General features: G+C 41.4%; 1 protein-coding gene across 1 annotated transcript; it reads left to right on the top strand.

The window, feature by feature from the left end:
- Positions 1-9272: 9272 nt before the first annotated feature.
- Positions 9273-20868, top strand: fdx1b (ferredoxin 1b). The gene is made up of 4 exons (XM_036580958.1): positions 9273-9485; positions 18735-18862; positions 19166-19295; positions 20667-20868. Exons 1-4 carry the CDS (start codon positions 9367-9369, stop codon positions 20773-20775), a joined length of 486 nt encoding a protein of 161 aa, XP_036436851.1. The 5' UTR covers positions 9273-9366; the 3' UTR covers positions 20776-20868.
- The last annotated feature ends 1307 nt before the right edge of the window (positions 20869-22175 follow it).

The raw sequence follows: 22175 nt of genomic DNA, 5'->3' as shown, positions 1-22175 counted from the left end.
TGTGGAACATTAAGAATTATCATATTTTCTGCAGTTCAGCACTTTTTTAGTGTTTTATAAATATAATGATTTTCTGTTTGTACAGCTGTTTAAAGCTGTGCTTTGCTAGTCATGTTCTGGTTAGCATTTTTGAGTTCTTCACATAATGAGATAAATTTGTCACCATAGAACTTGTAGAGAGGAGAATTACACTCTGTAATGTCTTCTGGGTTTCTCAAACACTAGAGGGTGCTCCCGAGCGAGTCCAGAATGAATGGGTTAATATGGAGCCTTTGAGCCAAAGCATTGTTTATAAATGCTTAAACATTTTTAATCTAAAATAATACATTCACAGAACAGCATAAAACATTTTAACATTGCCGTTTTATTTTTAAGAGCTTTTAAACTCGAGTTATAGGAGTTTAAAACGGCGCCTCATGTACGTTCATGACGTCAGTGAGCGCGAACAGCCAATGAGCTATTCCGCTCGGCAACCAATCAGCACTCAGTAGCAGTAATGCCCGCCTCCTGCTGCCTAAAACCTGTTTGCTGTAGAAAAAAGGAAACATACAGGTGAGATTTCTTTGTTTTTTTAGTAAAATACATCCTACTTTCTAAAATTAAAGGAAAGTTCTGTTTGAGTGATTAGAGACTATTTTAGCTTTTCAGCTTTTGATACAACAGGGGGAATAGAAAGCGGCCAGGCTCCTCAAAAACTGGCTCTGTTGTCACTACCAAGACATACATATACATACATCATCTAAACCGCTTATCCTTCTGGGTCACGGTGGGGTGCTGGAGCCTATCCCAGCTGTCATTGGGCGGAAGGCAGGATACACCCTGGACAGGTCGCCAGTCCATCGCAGGGCTGACATACACATTCACACACACCTAGGGGTGGTTTAGCACGCCCAATTAGCTTAACTGCATGTCTTTGGACTGTGGGAGGAAACCCACGCAGACACGGGCAGAACATGCAAACTCCACACAGAAATGACCCTGGTCACCTGGCCGGGAATCAAACTATTCTCGCTGTGAGGCAACAGCGCTACCCACTGCGCCACCGTGCCGCTCCCTACTGAAACATTTGGTAAAGTTTTGGTGGTGTTATGACTGTTTTGGTACAAAATGGAATGTTTAATCTTTTGTTTTGATAAAATATGCAATTAATAATAACAGTAATGTATATATATATATGGATCATTCTACAGAAAAGTCCGTTTTTATGTCCCTAGCATTTACAGATATATTACACTTGAAAAACAATTTTTTACATTTTCAAATATTTTTCTGCAATTTTAACTGCAATAATCTCTACATGACTATGAAATATATGATTTAAATGACATAAAGAAAACAAAATCCAAATAAATATTATAAAATATAGAATGAAAGTTCCCCAGGAGTCGTGTCACTGGTGTTACCGCATAACAAAAAAATCTCTTATTTTGAAATAAAAGTCACACTGATGACATCACTTGACTTCCTTTTACCTGTTTTCTGAGGATCTATGAAGAAAAGCACATGGTGAGTCCACTGTGTCTTTCAGTTATCAGAGATTTTCTCATTTAGCTCATGATTTCATATGAAGCTTTTAGCTGAAGTCACTGGTGTGACCGACTTTATTCTGAGGTCATTGTGAAAAAATAGAATACAAATGGATTAAATTCCATATTTTAGTGGATGTTCCATTATGGACAACATGTGGTTTGATGCTCTGTAGCAGCCGTTTTGTAAAATGCATTGTTCATTAAAAATGTCTCTGGTGTTCCCTTTATTATGACGTTTTTGTAGAATGACCCGTTTATATTTACATATATTTCAACATTTATAATCTAAGACTAATAATCAGTCTGAACAGATCACGCTCCTGAATTGATCCACACAAATGAACTTGGATCTTTTTAATCTGAGCTGTACGAAAACCTGAAGGACAAACAACAGACGCTGAAACGCTGGAAGAAAATCAATAACGATGAACCTCTGTGCCTGTTTTAATTGAGATAGAACTCAATTATGTTCTTTTATTTACCTGCTGTGAAGAAAAATGTTAGAAGAAGGAAACAAGCTCAGAGCCAAAACGCTGGTACTTACTGAATAAACAGCGTTTATCTGTGAGGCTGCACCGACGCTTTGGTGTCTCTCTTTTCTAAAACAACGACCTTGAAGAGAACTTGACTGTGAATAGCTGTCAGTTTGAAAAGCACCGCGTTCTTCACTCTGCCTGCACTCTTTTCACCTCCTCAAAAAGACGTGAAGTGACAGACGTTGCAATAATGTTGCAGTAAAAGACGTGTTAAAAGTTGGAGGTTGACTGCATGGACTCTTATCACTGCTGCTGGAACCAAATCTTGCACCTCCGCTTTTTTCGTTTGTTATTTTTTTTTTACAGAATTTTAAAATGACAGCAGAATTTTACAATGTGTGAAACTTTCATGATGAAAAGGCCAGTAGAAATGCGCCAGAGTGACACGAGAAAAAGCTTATTCCTATGACTTCCATTCAACATTAAGAAGGTTTTTCTTGTGAAGTTATTATGACCACCTCCTTGTTTCTACACTCATTGTCCATTTTATCAGCTCCACTTACTATATAGGTGCCCTTTGTAGTTCTACAGTTACAGACTGTAGTCCATCTGTTTCTCTGCATACTTTGTTAGCCCCCTTTTACCCTGTTCTTCAGTGGTCAGGACCCCCATGGACCCTCACAGAGCAGGTACTATTTGGGTGGTGGATCATTCTCACCACTGCAGTAACACTGACGTGGTGGTAGTGTGTTAGTGTGTGTTGTGCTGGTACGAGTGGATCAGACACAGCAGTGCTGCTTTATGAGCGCGGCACAAGCAGAGCCATCTCTCTACATGGCACTGGGCACGAGTAGGGCGTCATCAGGGGGCGGTAATGTTGGTTGACTAATTTGCATACTGTGACGTGTCGTCATAAGGTATTTCATCTGCACCAGTAGCAGAGTTGAAGCAAAGGGGTGCTGCAGATCTGAACTGACCGCGATACAAAATGATATTTTTACAGTTTGGTAAGATGCGTTTACATTTCAAGCAAGGCTGGTGTTTATTTTCACAGCCCCATTTCCAAAAAAGTTGGAATGCTGTGTGTGGCATGCGCCCGCCCCCCTGGCCCCGACGATGATGGCTGTGAGAGCCGGCCGGAAGGCGGGGCCCGAACACCCAGCGGCGACGAACCTCCTTCTCTGCTCGGGTGCTCACGCTGCCCTTAATGAGAGCCTCATTAAAAAAGCTGAGAGAGAGAGAGAGAGAGAGAAAGAGAGAGGGAAAAAGAGAGAGAGAGAGAGAGAGAAAGAAAGAGAGAGAAAAAGAGAGAGAGAGAGAGAGAGAGAGAAAGAGAGAGAAAAAGAGAGAGAGAGAGAGAGAGAGAGAGAGAGAAAGAGAGAGAAAAAGAGAGAGAGAGAGAGAGAGAGAGAGAGAGAAAGAGAGAGAAAAAGAGAGAGAGAGAGAGAGAGAGAGAGAGAAAGAGAGAGAAAAAGAGAGAGAGAGAAAGAGAGAGAAAAAGAGAGAGAGAGAGAGAGAGAGAGAAAGAGAGAGAAAAAGAGAGAGAGAGAGAGGAGTAGCAGCAGAAATGACAAAAGACTGAGGAAGAGCTTAATAGCTTGAGTAAAAGGCTGAAAAGCCGGTTGCTAGAGGCCACTGAAAAGTGGCCATCTTAGCGTAGTGTATCTTTAGTTTGGGTTGTTTGGAGTTTGTTTATTTTGTGTGTTAATAAATATGGCTGCTGCAGCCCTGAACCCTGCCTCCAAAAATGCATTAAAAACAGACATGATTCTGTAGTGGAAGTCACTGCATGGGCTCAGAAACACTTCTGAAAACCACTGTCTGTGAACACAGTTCATCACTGCATCCACAAATGCAAGCTAAAACTCAAACGCGAAGATGAAACCGTATATAAACAGGATCCAAAAACGCTGCTGCCTTCTCTGGGCCTGACATCATTTAAAATAGACTGAGGTGAAGTGTGAAAGTGTCCTGTGGTCCGACGATTCAACATTTGGTGTAGGGGCGCATTTGTGCGCATTGGCATGCCTGCACATCTGTGAAGGCACCATTAATGCTGAACGATATATACATGTTTTGGCAACATATGCTGCCATCCAGACGACGTCTCTTTCAGGGAAGGCCTTGCTTCTTCCAGCAAGACAACGACAAACCACATTCTGCATGTATTACAGCAGCATGGCTCTGTATTAAAAGAGTCCGGGTGCTAAACTGACCTGCCTGCAGTCCAGACCTGTCACCACTCAAAACATTTGGCACATTATGAAATGAAAAATACGACAAAAGACACCCTGAACTTTTAATCAGCTGAAATTCTATATCAAACAAGAACAAACATTTCACTTTTAAAACTACAGCAGTGTCTCCTCAGTTCCCAAACCCTTACAGAGTGTTGGTAATGAAACTCAGTGGTAAACAGGAACCCGTCCCAACTTTTTTGGAACGTGTTGTTCGCATCAAAGTGAAAATGGGCTTATATTTTTCACAAAACAATAAAATTTCTCAGTTTCAACATTTGAAATGTTGTCTTTGTAGTATTTTTCTTAAAAAATAGGGTTTAAATGATTTGCATATCATTGCATTCAATTTTTATTTAACTTCAGCACAGCATCCCATCTTTTTTTGGAAATAGGGTTGTGTTACAGAGCAGTGCATTTCAGCTATTATGGAAAATAGGTCTTAGCGTGTTGTTACTCTTTAATATTTGGTTTGATTTTTCTCCTGAAGTCATTGTGGGTTTTGTTTGGTGTTCAATCTTGGTCAAACCCAAGTTCAACTAACGTACATTTGCCATATACACTTTGGATTTGCTGTTAAGAACCTTTTTGCCCTTTTTGTCTCATTATTACAAACTACACACATTTCACACCACAACATTCTTTCATGGCCTGACCCTAGACCGGGTCATAACACAGGTGAGCCAGTCAGTTGAGCGAGTCTGATGAACACCATCACTTACAGAGAGCATAGACGTGATATAAATGGCTGGCATATGGATGGAGAGCACCTTTAAACAAAAATAAATAAAAACGCCTGTTGAGGACCAACCAACTTATATACATATGTGTCATTCTACAGAAATGTCTATTTTTGTGTCCCTAGCATTTACAGATATATTACACTTCAAAAACATGTTAGGGTTACAATTTATTTATATTTTTAAAATAAAACAATACGTTATTTTAACAATTACACCTTCTTGAGCCTCAATTTAGCAATATTGGTTATAAATCAATCATATAGAATTCCAAGCACCACAGAAGAGCTCGTCCCCACAGTCATGTGTAAAGGCTGAGGCCATATTTTGAGGTAAAAAACATGTTTTTCTGCAATTTTAATTACAATAATCTATACATGACTATGAAATATATATATATATATATATATATATATATATATATATATATATATATATATATATATATAGTCATGTCACTGGTGTTACTGTGTAACAAAAAATCTCTTATTTTGAAATAAAAGTCACACTGATGACATCATTCGACTTCCTTTTACCTGTTTTCTGAGGATCTATGAAGAAAAGCACATGGTCAGTCCACTGAGTCTTTCAGTTATCAGAGATTTTCTCATTTAGCTCATGATTTCATATGAAGCTTTTAGCTGAAGTCACTGGTGTGACCGACTTTATTCTGAGGTAATTGTGAAAAAATAGAATACAAATGGATTAAATTACATATTTTAGTGGATGTTCCATGATTGACAACATGTGGTTTGATGCTCTGTAGCAGCCGTTTTGTAAAATGCATTGTTCATTAAAAATGTCTCTGGTGTTCCCTTTATTATGTAACACCAATGAGGATCGGTTACACCAGTGACTCCTATGGACAGATAGAAAAAGTGGACGTTTCTGTAGAATGACCCGTATCTGTACATGTGTGTGAATATTTAAAGCATGTCCAGCTGTGGTCATCACTCATTTCTTCATTGTTATGGCAAAATAAATCTCCGGCAGGTGCTCAGGGTGACTCACTCCGTCATTCATATTAATGCAGTCCAGTTCTGACTCTGACAGGCTGTCAGAAGCTGCTCGGTTACCAAAAGCAGCTGCATAACAATGTGAAGCTAAAACTCCTCTAGAGTCGTGAAAAAAAAGCTAATGTTTTAGCAATAACTGGAAACGGAGCCACCGTTAGGCTTTTGCTGATGCCTTCATGCTAATTGGTTCCATATTAGCCGCTTTAGCATGTTTGCTCAGGCTACTAATGAAAGCCAGGAGGAGTGCGACGGTGTAAAATCATGTAGCGCCAGGCTGCCTCAATTCGGTCATATTAAAAGGAACAGCTTGACGAAACGTGCTAATGTGGCTGGAATGAATGGAAGCCAGTGATCAGCATGATGCCAGCTGCCTCGTGCTAAGTGGCAGCTATTTTGGTGTTCACACTTTGTTAGCATGTGGTTAACAGTGAATGGAAGCCTTTATGCTGCCTTCAAATCGTATTGTTCGTCAGATGGGGGCACATTAACTCCACCACAATGTCGTAATTACTGGTGGGGAAACTTGATCGTCTGGGTCGGTGGTGCGTCAGCAACGAGGCAAAGCCACCCGCTGGTGCTGTAGTCATTCAGCAGCCACACATGAGCACTACAGGTTGAAATCGTTGTTGACCAGGGTATATTTTGGTTTGTCCATCTGAATTTACGTGACCAAATCGTAAGGCAAATTATTCAGTAACTGCATCAAATAAATGTACATTTTTATTTTATTTACTTATTTGATTTTTGGTAAAAGTTCCCCTCAAATTAACAGAACATGTGTTTTATGATCACACATGTTGATATATGCTTACAATTTACTGCTGAAAGCCAAAAATCTTAGACACTCTTTGTATTATTTTATAAAAATTATGTTTACAGAGCAGATCACTGAAGAGACGCCATCTGTTTATAGTTTCATAGCCCAGATTTGTGGAAAAATGGGTCGACTTTCAGTAGACAAAAAAACTGAGTTTAGCTTCTTTTATTATAAGGGTTTAAAATTAGATCACCCATCTATTTGACTGGAAAGAAGACAGTTACAGCTCTCATACGACCCCCACCTTTAGAATGTAGCTTATGAAATATGAAAGTTATGAAGAATACGATGAAGTGCGTTTTGGAACCACCGGTGGTCCCAAGGAGTTGAAAAGGTTAATGTCTTGCTCTCATTCACATATATATATATATACATATATATATATATAAATATATATATATATATATATATTTCAGTTTACCGTGATACTCTATGACCCTGAACCCCCAGATCTGCACCTTTTATCTAACAGGAAAAACTAACTAGCAAAGGCTCCACTAAACAGGTGGGTTTTAGCCTAGACTTGACTGAGGCTGTGTCTGAGTCCCGAACACTGACTGGAGGATTATTCCAAAGCTGGGGGGCTTTGTATGAAATGGCTCCACCCCCTGATGTAATTCTATTAATTCTAGGTACTAACAGTGAGCAGCACCTTGTGATCTAAGTAGGCGTGATGGTTCATAGTGGGAGAGAAGTTCACTCAGGTACTGAGGGGCCATTTAGCCTTTTCAACTCCTTGGGACCACCAGTGGTTCCAAAACGCACTTCGTCGTATTCTTCATAACTTTCATATTTCATAAGCTACATTCTAAAGGTGGGGGTCGTATGAGAGCTGTAACTGTCTTCTTTCCAGTCAAATAGATGGGTGATGTAATTTTAAACCCTTATAATAAAAGAAGCTGAACTCACAGTTTATTTTCTACTGAAAGTCGACCCATTTTTCCACAAATCTGGGCTATAAACTATAAACAGATGGCGTCTCTTCAGTGATCTGCTCTGTAAACATTATTTTTATAGAATAATACAAAGAGCGTCTAAGATTTTTGGCTTTCAGCAGTAAATTGTAAGCATATAGCAATATGTGTATGATCATAAAACACATGTTCTGTTAATTTGAGGGGAGCTTTTACCAAAAAAAAAAAAATAAAAATAAATAAAACAAAAAATTACCCTTTATTTGATGCAGTTACTGAATAATTTGCCTTATGATTTGGTGATGTAAATTCAGATGGAAAAAACCAAAATATACCCTGGTGAATAAGAGGTTAGAGCTTAATATGTCAGTAAAAGAGTTTTGTAATCAATGCGAAATTTAACTGGCAGCCAGTTAAAACTTGATAAAACTGGGCTGATGGTCAAACTTTCTGGTTCTTGTGAGACTCTGGCTGCAGCGTTCTGGACGAACTGAAGCTTGTTTAGGCTTTTGCCGGAACATCCAGACAGCAGGGCATCACAGTAATCCAGCCTTGAGGGTAATAAATGCATGACCTAGCTTTTCTGTGTCCTGTAGAGACAATGCATTTCTTAATTTAGCAATATTGTAGAGATTCAGGAAGGCTATCCTAGTAATATGTGTTATATGTGCATGAAGATCGGGATCGACGGTGCCACTATGGTTTTATACAGATGTACCTGATGCAGCTGAGAAACTATTACGTTTAAGCGTTGAATTAAACAGTTTCTTTCTAGCAGCTTTTGGACCAAGAAGAAGAACCGCTGTTTTGTCTGAAGGCTTTCCAGTGTTGTGTTTACATGATACTAAGTGGCAGCTGCTCATTGTATCATTAGCAGCAGTGAGTGAGCTGTCAGTTTGCATGTCACGACGCTAATTGCTGGCTATTTGTTTGATTGCTAACAGCATTTTAAACTGAATTGTTCCCTCACAAAAATGCTTGCAGCTCAGGATGCATTGTGTCTACTACTGAGAGGATGCCCCTTCAGGGTATGGGGTGGGGGGTGGGGGAGGGCTACTTAGGATGATTCATTTCTGCTTTTTTTTTCTCTCTTTCTCTTTCCAGCCACTGCTAGCTCTGCTTATTTGTTCATTTATGGAGGAGTCACCTTCACAGTGTTCTGTATGCTGACTGCCCTTATGAATTGTGTAAAATAAAAACATTAAACATTAAAATAAAACATTGAGCACCACAGTGGTAAAAGGTAAAATAAGGTAGATATTAAAAAATACATGCATATAAATAAGTAACTGTGTTTTTTGGTGCACTGTTGGGTTTCCTGAGCAGCAAATGCTATATAAGATCAAGGTCGCTGTCAATCAAACCTCGGTTGCCGTAACTACGGCCCCTGGGATTGAGGGGACCGTATTATTTTAAGGCTGAGGGAACATGCTCTCCCTGTCTAGCTGAACTTTCATATCAACTTTCCATGACCCATTAGATCAAGGCTGTCTTTATCTCTGATGAAGCGTTCAACGCGTTCAGCCTTGCTTTCAAGGCGGTTTTTCTGGTCCATAGACGCGAGCAGCCGTCCACTTATGTCCATTACTCTGAAGGACAGATAACTGCACCTTTCTCTCTTTTCTTATTCTTCCAGCATGGCTCTGCGTGTCTGCTTGAGGCCGCTGCTCTCGGCAAATGGACTCCGCTTGACGGGTGAAACTATTAGCGTCCGTCTCCGGCCCTTCAGCAAACTGCCTGAACTCCACAGCAGCAGGTAAGAACATAAATCCTCATTAAAGGGCATTAAAAATGATAATTTGACCAATAAAAAAAAAAGTATCCAGTGAGTTCGACACAAATGTAGCCTAGAATTGAGTCATGTTTGGTGTCTGATGTTTCTCGGTTAGTTTCAGCGCTATAAGGCTAATGTAGCTCGGTGGTTTTCAAACTGTTGTTGGGTCACAATGTGAGGACAATGTAGATGTAAACAGAGTCATTCAGACTGGTTTGGTGTGAAACTCTCTGTTCTAGAGAAACTTAAAGTCAGAATTGTTCACAGTGGTGCTGATAGGAACCAGACGTCTAAAAGCTCCTCACAGAAAGTTACTACATGAAATGGTTATGAATTCACTGCCTGATGACTGAGACACTGTTTTATGATAGTTTAGAGAAGATTTTTAAAATGTATTTATGGAGCAGGGACACATGCAGGGCATTGTGAGGCAAAATAGTCCCCAAAGAAAACTTATATTTTTTCATTTTGCACATAATACAGTAGCTAAGATGTAAACAGAGTGATTCAGAGTGGTTTGGTGTGAAATGGTTTAGATGTTTCACAGCGGTGGTGATAGGAACCAGGCGTCGCCATGGCTACAACACAAATATAGACATTTTATTTACTATCCAGAACCACCAGTGAACCTATACGAGTCTTCTGAGTTTATATGGAATGTTGATGATGGAAAATAGTGGAAAATCTGAAATAACACGTTTTCTTTGGGGACTATTTTGCCTCACAACACCCTGCATATTATGTATCCCTCCACCATGAATGGAGTTTAAGGCCAAAATCTTCTCTAAACTATCATAAAACAGTGTCTCAGTCATCAGGCAGTGAATTCATAACCATTTCATGTAGTAACTTTCTGTGAGGAGCTTTTAGAGGTGGACGTCTGGTTCCTATCACCACCACTGTGAACAGTTCTGACTCTAAGTTTCTCTAGAACAGAGAGTTTCACACCAAACCACTCAGAATGACTTTGTTGACCTGTAAATCATTTAATTATACTGAAAATTGGAAAAAATTGGTGGAATTCCCATTTAAAACTTTTATAAATTATATATATACATGGACAGAGAGTAATGCATAATAATACAGTGATAATATAACGTATTGCGAAAGAGCTCATTATGAAATTTTGAAATAACAAAGTGCACGAAAAACTGAGAAATTATTATTACAGTGATTCAACTGGAGAATGATTTCTTTTCATATGAAATGTTTTTTAGTTCAATTTGTTCCAGCTGTCATTGTCTTTCCTCTTTTGTACTGTAGTTTTATTATATAATAATAATATGTTAGGCTTCTGCAACGCATTTCACAAACCCAAGGTCGCTTTACAATGTCAGAAATAAAGGTACTAAACTGTCACTGGGTCAGTTCCCCTCTTGTCACTGGGGTGGGACCCTCAAGGGTCCATCTCAGTACCTTTAGTAAGGAACATAACTGAACCATAATCCACTGAAATGATATGTTCTAAGCTGTACTGACTCCACACACCCCGTCTCGTCTCCAGGCTTTTATTTTACTGTTCTGTTTAAAACATTCAGTTATGAAAAGGTACAAATACGAACTTTTCACCTGGAAAAACTTTTTTAAGGTTCACAATCAGACCTTAAAACCACTGTTGAACCTTAGAGGGAACATTTACATTGTTTCTATCTTGACGAATGAGAAATGTACCAGCACAGAACCTTTATTTCTGACAGTGCAGATGTAATGAAAGCATTAACCAGGATCTCAGCACCTTTAAAGGTCAGCGCAGGACGAAGTCTGGCAATATTGCAAAGATGGAACAATGAGTCAGAGATTTAATACGTGAGACTGGAGTATCATCAACAACCGGAATGCCATTTAAATAGTCAGACATGGCTGACTTGGTAGCAAGAATCAGAAATTCTGTTTAAGAACGCTGTTCAACCGATTCATTAACTCCTTTATACCTGACAACAGCGTGGATGGTGGGAAAGATTCTACAGGTTTGAAGCTAAGATAGATCTGTGTCATCAGCAAAGCAGCAGAAGTTTAGGCCATGGAAATAAATGATGTTTCCAAGTCGCAGCATATCGATAATAAATAACGGGGGCCCTAGAACGGAGCCTTGGGGAACTCCCCGAGTAACTGGAGCAGTAATTCATTTGTGCCTCCCTAAAGTAACAAAATGAGGAATATCTGTTAAATGGGATGTGAACCGAGATAACACCGTGCCAGAGAGGCCAGTACTGGAAAGATGTTAAATGAGTATATTATGATTAACTGTATCAAAGGCTGCAGTAAGATCAAACAGAAGTAAGAGAGATGCATGGCTAGAGTTGGATAAGAGTCGAAAGTTAAGGACACGGACGTGAGCTGTCTCACTACGTGTGATGAGAGCGAAAACCAGACTGAACAGTCTCAAAAATGTTGCTGCTGTTCAGAAAATCTCAAGAACCTTAGAGACAAAGAGGGGATTAGAGATGGGTCTATAATTTTCCAAAGCTGAGTTGTCAAGGCTGGGCTTTTTAATAACTGGGGTAACAGCAGCCAATTTGAGGGCACAATGAACATGACCAGAAGTAATGAGATGACCAGAGGTAATGAGATGGGAAATAGGGGTAGAAATGTCAGAGAGATCTTCAGGAGATGGGATCAAAGCTCAGGCTTACTATTATATACTAGGGCCCAATCCCATTTCACCCCTCGCCCCTACCACTTAGCGCCACCCCTCTGTTTTGCATGTTCATGTCTAGGGTTAGGGTGTCCCGACTGTTGTTGAGATAGAGGGGTAGGGCGAAGTGTTTGAGCTACGTGACCCTCCAAACAGAGGTTTTTCGGACTCTCAGAGTCTGAGTGACCAAAGAAACCCACAAATATGAGAATTTTCTCCATTAAAAATGATGACAACCACTGTATTGCCTCAGTTTAATGCCGTTTCAGTGTATTATGGTCCTTTTCTTCACCGCAAGCATACAAATCGCTAGTACTGTGCTGATGTCTCTGTAGCTAGCTGGCTAAATTTCCACATTCCACCTTAAATAGTCCAGCAGTTCTGAAGCACCAGAATGTAACTGCTGCATCATTTAAGGTGGAATAGTGGCCCCTTCATTGCAGATTCAGGCTCAGTTTGCTCTAAAGTGTCATTTTTCTCAGAGGTTGTGAATTTAATCCAATTATTTGAGACGTGGAGCTTTACAGACGCCGAGCGCTCGTCCACAATCCACACCGCAATCTTTTATTCAGCAGCCGAGTTCAGCCGTGTGAGTCAGACTGGAATTAAAGAGCTGCGGGATCAGACGGAGGGGCCTCTGCAGGACAGATGAAAAGAGAGAAAGACAGACAGATGTGAGTGTCAAAGACAGAGAGAGAAGAAAGAGAGAGAGAGAGCAGAACAGAGTAAAAGTCAAAGGAACAAATGAAACGAGCCAAACAGGGAGGAGGAAAGACAGAGAGGTGGGAGATAAAGAGTCTGGAGGGTGCAGGAATGGCCTGAGGGATGGAGTGAAGGAAGAAAAGGTGAAGGAGTGGAGAGATGAAGAGATGGAGGTGAGGACAGAGCTGCTGTGCTGAGAATTGAGGAGTGTGAGTGAGTGACTGATGTGAAATTGCAGGAATTAAATTTAATACATCCCAATGCCCCTCTCTCTCTCTCTTTCTCTCTCTCTCTCTCTCTCTCTTTCTCTCTCTCTCTCTCTCTCTCTCTCTCTCTCTCTCTCTCTCTCACTCTCTCCTGCTCTTTCTCTCTCTCTCTCTTTCTCTCTCTCTCTCTCACTCTTTTTCTCTCTCTCTCACTCCTTCCCCATCCCTGATTTTCTCTCACTCACTCTGTCTCTCCTTTTCTTCTCTCTCCTCTCTTTGTTCCCTGGGGGTATGGGGAGTGGAGATCTGCAGAGTGGGGATATGGAGTGTGGGGGTCAGTAGAGTGGGGGTATGGAGAGTGGGGGTCAGTAGAGTGGGGGTATGGAGTGTGGGGGTCAGTAGAGTGGGGGTATGGAGAGTGGGGGTCAGTAGAGTGGGGGTATGGAGTGTGGGGGTCAGTAGAGTGGGGGTATGGAGAGTGGGGGTCAGTAGAGTAGGGGTGTTAAGTGTGGGGGTCAGTATAGTGGGTATATGGAGTGTGGGGGTCAGTAGAGTGGGGGTATGGAGGGTGGGGGTCAGTAGGGTGGGAGTATGGAGAGTGGGTGTCAGTAGCGTGGGGGTATGGAGTGTGGGGGTCAGTAGAGTAGGGGTGTTAAGTGTGGGAGTCAGTAGAGTGGGGCTATAGAGGGTGGGGGTCAGTAGAGTGGGGGTATGGAGAGTGATACCATAGTTATGGCCTAGCAATACCTTAAAACCCACCTGGGATACCATAGTTAGGTGGTCTAAAAGTATTGCTAGGACAGAACTATGGTATCCCAGGTGGTTTTAAGGTGTTGCTAGGCCATAACTATGGTATCCCAGGTGGTTTAAAGGTGTTGCTAAGGTATCCGAGGTGCTTTTAAGGTATTACAAGGCCATAACTATGGTATCCCAGGTGGTTTAAAGGTGTTGCTAAGGTATCCGAGGTGCTTTTAAGGTATTACAAGGCCATAACTATGGTATCCCAGGTGGTTTCGAGTGTTGCTATGGTATCCCAGGTGGTTTTAAGGTATTGCTAGGCCATAACTATGGTATCCCAGGTGGTTTAGAGCGTTGCTAAGGTATCCGAGGTGCTTTTAAGGTATTACAAGGCCATAACTATGGTATCCCAGGTGGTTTCGAGTGTTGCTATGGTATCCCAGGTGGTTTTAAGGTATTACAAGGCCATAACTATGGTATCCCAGGAGGTTGTAAGGCGTTACTAGGGCATTGCTGCATTGTCCCAGGTGGTTGCTAGGCTGTTGCTGTGATATCCCAGGTGATTTTGCATGTCAAATCAATGAAATAAAAAAAATTGCATGTTTTTCATGCAAGTGTAAATAAACACATACAGTAAAAAAGTAACACGAGTTTCATTAAGTATTGATTAGATAAACCAGATTTTGGATGATAACAACATTGAATACCTGACTTCCTTGAGGAGAGGGCAGGAAATGTGTGCATGAACACACTGACATGCTTAAAATCATTGCTGATTGTATGAATATCATTTGTTTTAATTGTAATATCCACAATTGTCTGAATACATAAATACTTACTGCTCACATAAACAGCATTTTCTGAAGCCCTTTCTCGGAGGATCCCCGAGCCTTCCAGGCCTTCAGAAGAGGGGGTGTAATTTTTTGGTCTTTTTTTTTTCAATAGAATCATCTATTTCCTGCGGTGAACAGCTGTGAAATAGATTCTGATTCTGAGAACGTTCCCCTGTGTTCTCCGTAACCTCCAGCCCGTCACTCCGCTCTGCTCCGAGTGAACACGCTCCACTGTGCGGCTGTCATTCTCAGTCTCGGTGACTTGTAGGTGTTCTGGGGAAGAAATTTCACCCCCTTAAACAGTTATTGACATGCAGCAGGCATGACTGGGTCCCCCAGGACTCAGATCCCACCAGCTTAATGCATGTTATCTGACAGGAGCCCGCGATTCAGGACAGAGAGAAACCTGCTGCGATGATCAGACGAGAGTTCTGAACAGAGTAGGTGTAAGTTTTTCATGAGGAGGCTAATGTTATCGTATTTTGAGGAGCTGTGTTCAATACTAAATTGCTGCAGTGTTTTAATTCAGAAAAACACGTGAAAATGAGGGCAAGAAACACGTCCCTTCTTCGATTGGTGGGTTTGTAGCTGTGTCATTCTCCTATTGGTGGATTTTTAGCTATGCTGTTCTCCTGTTGGTTGCTTTTTAGCCATCCCGTGCTCCAGTTGGTGGATATTTAGCCATGCTTTTCTTCTTTTGTTGGACGTTTTAGTTTTGCTGTTCTCCCTTTGGCGAGTTTTTTAGCTATGCGATTGGTGGCTTTTTAGCCATTCTGTGCTGCTATTAGTTACTAATTAGCTATGCTGTTCACTTGGTGGATTTTATCCATGCTGTTCTCCTATTGGTTGGTTTTTAGTTTTGCTGTTCTCCTATTGGTTGGTTTTTAGTTTTGCTATTCTCCTATTGGTAGGTTTTTAGACATGCTGTTCTCCTATTGGTTGGTTTTTAGCCTTGCTGTTCTCCTATTGGTAGGTTTTTAGACACGCTGTTCTCCTATTGGTTGGTTTTTAGTTTTGCTTTTCTCCTATTGGTAGGTTTTTAGACATGCTGTTCTCCTATTGGTTGGTTTTTAGCCTTGCTGTTCTCCTATTGGTAGGTTTTTAGACACGCTGTTCTCCTATTCGTTGGTTTTTAGTTTTGCTATTCTCCTATTGGTAGGTTTTTAGACATGCTGTTCTCCTATTGGTTGGTTTTTAGCCTTGCTGTTCTCCTATTGGTTGGTTTTTAGACATGCTGTTCTCCTATTGGTAGATTTTTAGACATGCCATTCCCCTATTGGTTGGTTTTTAGCCTTGCAATTCTCCTATTGGTGAGTTTTTAGCTACATAATTTTCCAATTGGTGGGTTTTTTAGCATTCTGTGCTGCTATTAGTGGATATTTAGCCATGCTGTTCTCCTATTGGTAGGTTTTTAGTCTTGCTGTTCTCCTCTTGCTGGATTTTGTGTTGTCTCGTTCTGGTATTAGTAGATATTTTTGCTCTGCTGTTCTCCTATAATCAGACATTTTTGCTATTCTCCTATTGGTGGATTTTTTGTGGTCCAGTTCTCCTATTGGTGGATTTTTTGTGGTCCAGTTCTCCTATTGGTAGATATTTTTGCTCTGCTGTTCTCCTATAATCAGACATTTTTGCTATTCTCCTATTGGTGGATTTTTTGTGGTCCAGTTCTCCTATTGGTGGATTTTTTGTGGTCCAGTTCTCCTATTGGTGGATTTTTTGTGGTCCAGTTCTCCTATTGGTAGATATTTTTGCAATGTTGTTCTCCTATTGGTAGATAAGCTCACCGGACAAAAAATTAGTCACCTGTGACTGAAACGTACCCTATAGTGCGTAATACCTCTGAGCACGAATAACAGCTGTGATTTGATTTGACGTGGACTGGACGGGTTTCTGGATGTGGCCAACATCAACGTTCAGCCACTCTTGCTTCAAAGAGTCAAAATCTGGGGATTTTGCAGGCCAGTCCAGATGTTCATCATGCCAGTCAGTCACATTTGCAGCCCTGTGACTGAGAGAATTGTCCTCTTGGAATACAGGGATAGGAATGTTATGTTCCTGTAAGATGGTTCTCCAGCAGCTCAATGTCGGAACTGTCCAGAGAACATGTTACCAGTCATGAACAGTCCAGTGTTTGTGTCTCTTCACCCACTGTAACTGTGAAAAAGGTCTTTTCTCGCGTTTCCCGTGACGTCACACTGTATAGTCACCTCCATGTTGAGGACCGAATCAGGGGGTGACTGAGCTGCGCGACGCCTTCAATCAGCTGTGCTTTGTGAATGATTCACCTGCGAGACGCGACAGAAGCCGAGAGACGAGAGACACACAGACCTTTAATTCAGTGTTTTCACTCCAGGTTTGGAGCCGCTGCACTGTACAGTTTAGTGTCTCTCTCTGCTGTTCCACCTCGTTCAGCTCAAAAAGGGATTAATTAGCTAATAATATCAGGTATTTTAACCAGGAAACCACAGTTATGCAGTGCAGGGGTTTCAGGACTGGAGCTGAACTCTGAACTAACTGCACTAGCAAACTTACAGAATCACGTCTGTCGAAACACGACGTCGTTTTCCGACCCACGATATTCAGTCTGATATTTAACGCTTATGTTTCTCCATTCAAACGTCATTTAAATCAGAAACAGAGAGTAAAGTTATACCGACTGTCTGCAGCTCCGTTAGGGGGACAACTGTTCATCTCTCTGATAACATCAGCTAAAGTGATCTAAAGGCCAGCATTGATCTCATCTGTGTTAATTAGCTGATGTCGTTACCCTCCTATGATCACAGAGTTTATCTCCTCTTTATTCAACACCATGGGATCCTTTACTCACCCTGACGTGAAGAGCTGGTGGGCTTCTGTGCTTTTAAATGCTTTGAGAGACCCTCCAGAATAGGGAGAGGGGCTGAGTATGAGATCAATATGTGAGGAAAACACTAAATTTGGTAGCCTTTCCACCAGTTTCAGTGGGACCAGGAGTTCAGGGGAAACTGTGTGAGGATCACAGACTGTTTTATCGACTTTATCGAGGAACGTTTTTCTCTTCCAAAGTAATTTTAACCATCTTTCACCTCTAGTTATGTTCGTGCGGAGCAGCGAAGCCAGACATTTGGTCCTAAATATGGCGGCCACAAGAGAAAATGAAAGCGCTATCGGATGACAGAAGGGGTTAGCATTAGAGAGGGAGAGAGAGAGAGAGAGAGAGAGAGAGAGAGAGAGTCGTGCTGTATAGAGTCGACTGAAGTAGAGCGAGACTTATTCACTTTTTCACCTCACGGTGAATCAGACAGGTGTGTAAATTGGTGGGTGATCTCTGAGGTGAAGGTGTGTCAGTGATGCTCTTTCATCAGTACAGACAGTCAGTCCACTGTAGTTCCACCAAACACACAGGTGTTACTTCATATCTCCATTTCATCTGTTCTTTTTGCATAACTGTATCAGCTCCACTGACCATATAGTTCCACTCTGTCGCTCTACAGTTACAGACTGTAGTCCATCTGTTTCTCTGCATACTTTGTTACCCTGTTCTTCAGTGGTCGGGACCCCCACAGGACCCCCACATTCTCAGCACTGCAGTAAGTAGTGTGTGTTGCGCTGGTGTGAGTGGATCAGACACAGCAGTGCTGCTGGAGTTTTTAAACACTGTGTCCACTCACTGTCCACTCTATTAGACACTCCTACCTTGTCAGTCCACCTTGTAGATGTAAAGTCAGAGACGATAGCTCATCATCAGTGGTCACAGGACGCTGTTGGCTGGATATGTTTGGTTGGTGGACTATTCTCAGTCCAGCAGCGACACTGAGGTGTTTAAAAACTCCAGAAGCACTGCTGTGTCTGATCCACTCAGACCAGCGCAACACACACTAACACACCACCACCACGTCAGTGTTACTGCAGTGCTGAGAATGATCCACCACCCAAATAGTACCTGCTCTGTGAGGGTCCATGGGGGTCCTGACCACTGAAGAACAGGGTGCAGAGAAACAGATGGACTACAGTAGCTGTAGAACTACAGAGTGAGACTATGTGGTCAGTGGAGCTCATAAAATGGACAGTGAGTGTAGAAACAAAGGAGTAGACTTAATGAAGTGGGCGGTGTGTGTGTGTGTGTGTGTGTGTTTAGTTCCTCAGGCTGTAAGGTGCTGTTACACTTTGTGAATCAGTCCGGAATGAAGATGAGTGTCAGTGCGACTGAAGGAGAATCCCTGCTGGATGTGGTCGTCAACAAAAACCTGCAAATCGACGGCTTCGGTATGGCGTCTGTGTTTTTGTATTGCTATACTTGTGAGGACCATGTGTCCTTACTAGGATAGGATAACATAAAATGACATTACTGGTCTTCACTTGTGCACATTTTAATTTCACCACAAATCATTTTTTTTTTAAATACTAAAACATCAGAAAAAATGACCTTTTGAATTCTGAGGCTAGGGTTAGGATTTTAGGTTTAGATGTAAATGTAGTGTTATTTATCTACAGTAACACAAAAATCAATGGAAACCTGTGGAAGTCCTCACATGTACAGCAAGACAAACGTGTGTGTGTGTGTGTTAGGTGCGTGTGAGGGAACGTTGGCGTGTTCCACCTGTCACCTGATCTTCGAGGACAGTGTTTACGAGAAGATGGAGCCGTTGGCAGATGAGGAGATGGACATGCTGGACCTGGCCTATGGACTGACCAAAACGTACGAATCTGATTGGCTAATCGTCAACATAAGAGAATCTGATTAGTTGTTTACGTAACTCAGAGCTGCACTCTTATAGAAGAAGGGCCTTCAAGGTTTCTTTAGTAAAGACAATGGTTCTGTATAGAACCATGAACACTCAAAGAACCCTTTGGATGATTAAAAGGTTCTTTGCATCATGAAGTTGTTCTTCAGATTGATAGAGAACGTGCTATAGATGGTTCTATATGGAACCTTTTTGAAAAGGGTTTTAAAAATAGCACTAAAAGGGTTCTTTGATTGTTACGGTGTCAAGCTTGTAAAAATAGACAAACCCTTTTGGGTGCCATATAGAACCCTTTTCAAAATGGTTCTATATAGAACCATGAACACTCAAAGAACCCTTTGCATGATTAAAGGGTTCTTTGCATCATGAAGTTGTTCTTCATGTGCTGTAGATGGTTCTATAAATAGCACCTTTTTAAAAAATGGTTCTACATAGCTCTAAAACGGGTTCTTCTATTGTTGTGGTGTCAAGCTTGTAACAATAGAAGAACCCTTTTGGGTGCTATATAGAACCCTTTTCAAAATGGTTCTATATAGAGCCATGACACTCAAAGAACCCTTTGGATGATTAAAAGGTTCTTTGCATCATGAAATGGTTCTTCAGATTGATGGAGAATGTGCTGTAGATGTTCTGTAGAAGTTCTACATAGAACCTTTTTGATAATGGTTCTGTACAGCACTAAAAAGCGCTTCTCTATTGTTACGGTGTCAAGCTTGTAACAGCAGAAGAACTCTTTTGGACGCTATACAGAACCCTTTTCAAAATGGTTCTATATAGAACATTGAACGTAGAACTCTCTGCATGATTTAAGGGCTCTTTGCATCATAAAATGGTTCTTCAGATTGATGGAGAATGCGCTGTACACGGTTCTATATAGAAATTGTAACAATAGGTGAACGCTTTTGGGTGCTATATAGAACCCTTTTCAAAATAGTTCTATACAGAACCATGAACACTTACAGAACCCTTGGCATGATTAAAAGGTTCTTTGCATCATTAAATGGTTCCTCAGATGTATATATGTAGAAATTGTAACAACAGACGAACCCTTTTGGGTGCTATATAGAACCCTTATCAACAAGGTTCTAGAAAGAACCATCTACAGCACATTCTCCATCAGTCTGAAGAACCCTCTTATTTTAAAACCTTAACTTGGCTGTAAATTGAATGAAGGCTGGTCTTTAAGGCCAGTGATATATGCTAGCAGTTAATGCTATGCTAACTGGCTAATTAGCTACCTTAGCTTGTTTAGCATCTCAGTTGTTTGGTTTGCTTTCTGACTGGCTAATGTGCTGAATTGTGATCGGTTCTCTCTGCCCAATCAGGTCTCGGCTGGGCTGCCAGGTGACCGTGGAGCGCTGGATGGACGGAATGACGGTCCGAGTGCCGCAAGAGGTCAAAGACCAACGAGAGAAACAGGAGGCCGAGATCTAGCAGCGACGCAAATGAACGCTCAGGGAGAACCGAGTCACATTAGCCATGTTTGTGATCTTAAAACTTTCTCCTTGCAGAAGTTTGTAAAAGTGTGAATCATCTTCCCACACAAATAAACTCATGACACCCGAATCAGAGTCTTAATGTATCACATAATCAGCATCTCCGTTTCAGAACAAACACCTGATTAGATCCACTGCTGGTTTTAAAGACTCTACAACTTTTATATATTTGATTAAGTTAACGTTATGTGCAGGTTCGCACATCATAATCACATTTGCACGGTTTAACCTTCAAACAAATGCAATAACAATTACAGCTGATTAAAACAAGAGTCCTTCATTTAGCTCTGTAATTTAACAGATTTCTGCAAAGAATTAGAATCAGGTTTCCTGACAGCAGCTTAATGAATAGCAGCAATTAGCCCTAAATAGGGGTTTAATAAAGGCAGCTGTGCTGCGGAACAGCTTGAGTCTAGAAATCAAGCTGTGCGGAGTTTGAGTTTTGTGCTGAGAGGTGCAGGAATGTTTTTACTTCTTTATTTTTATGCGCATATGCAGATGCTCAAGCTAGGTAGTCTGAGGCTAATGCAGCTAACAAGTATTGGAAGCTTATATCCCACCAATTAGCATAGTCACACCCCTTAAACCAAGTAGAGATGTTGAGTAATGTCTAACCCTGCGTTCACACCGGCGGCAACTTCTCGCCTCTTGTCGGCCAAACTGCTGGTTGCTCATCGCCTGGGGGCTTTTCTGAACTCCAACTGACCGACTTATTTTATTTAATCCCTGTCGGTGCGGTCAGTTTGTGAGGAAAGCAGTATTTGGTCTTTGCAATTTGCCGTCTATTTGCGGCGAAGCGCCGGCGCCATTATTCCACCTGTAGTAGAACAGCGCACCGTTTTACAGAGGCGGAGATAAAGTGCGTGCTACGCTGCTTAATGCTCAATTCCTATTGGTGATCGCCACGTCGCTTCTCTGCTTATTTGCATAAAGTTGAACTCCACTCTTTCAGTGTGTCCCAATTCAGGGGCCGCGTCCTTCAGAGGACGTGGTCTATGAAGGCGTGTCCTTCAACGGTTTCTTAGACCCGTGAAGGCTGAACTGAAATGAGACGGTCTGCTCTACGGTGGATTTCCTGTTTGTGTCACAGCACCGCTGTTCCTCACCGCTGCGTCATGAAACGCCGCTCCTGTCAGGTTCTTTTTAGGTTCTTTAAAGACGGACCCAGAAACTGATTTTAGTTTTTATTTGTTCATTTATTAGAGCTGGAGATCTTCTCTCTGTCGGCTCTTTGCTCCCTAAAACAAACCGAAACGTTAGCGTAAGATTAGTTTGGCTTGTTTAACATTTGTGTCGTTCGCTATTTGACTCAGTTTAAACCCAATACTGACGGCGCTA

The sequence above is a fragment of the Colossoma macropomum genome, unplaced genomic scaffold, assembly GCF_904425465.1.
Source record: "Colossoma macropomum unplaced genomic scaffold, Colossoma_macropomum, whole genome shotgun sequence".
NCBI classification, from domain to species: domain Eukaryota; kingdom Metazoa; phylum Chordata; class Actinopteri; order Characiformes; family Serrasalmidae; genus Colossoma; species Colossoma macropomum.
This window is presented reverse-complemented; position numbering and strand designations above follow the sequence as displayed.

What these genes read in the sequence shown, in the direction of transcription:
- fdx1b (XM_036580958.1), top strand. Translation starts at nt 9,367, where the DNA reads ATGGCTCTGCGTGTCTGCTTGAGGCCGCTGCTCTCGGCAAATGGACTC. An exon ending in CCTGAACTCCACAGCAGCAG is followed by an intron (nt 9,486 to 18,734) that starts GTAAGAACATAA and finishes GTGTGTGTTTAG; the next exon opens with TTCCTCAGGCTGTAAGGTGC. An exon ending in CCTGCAAATCGACGGCTTCG is followed by an intron (nt 18,863 to 19,165) that starts GTATGGCGTCTG and finishes TGTGTGTGTTAG; the next exon opens with GTGCGTGTGAGGGAACGTTG.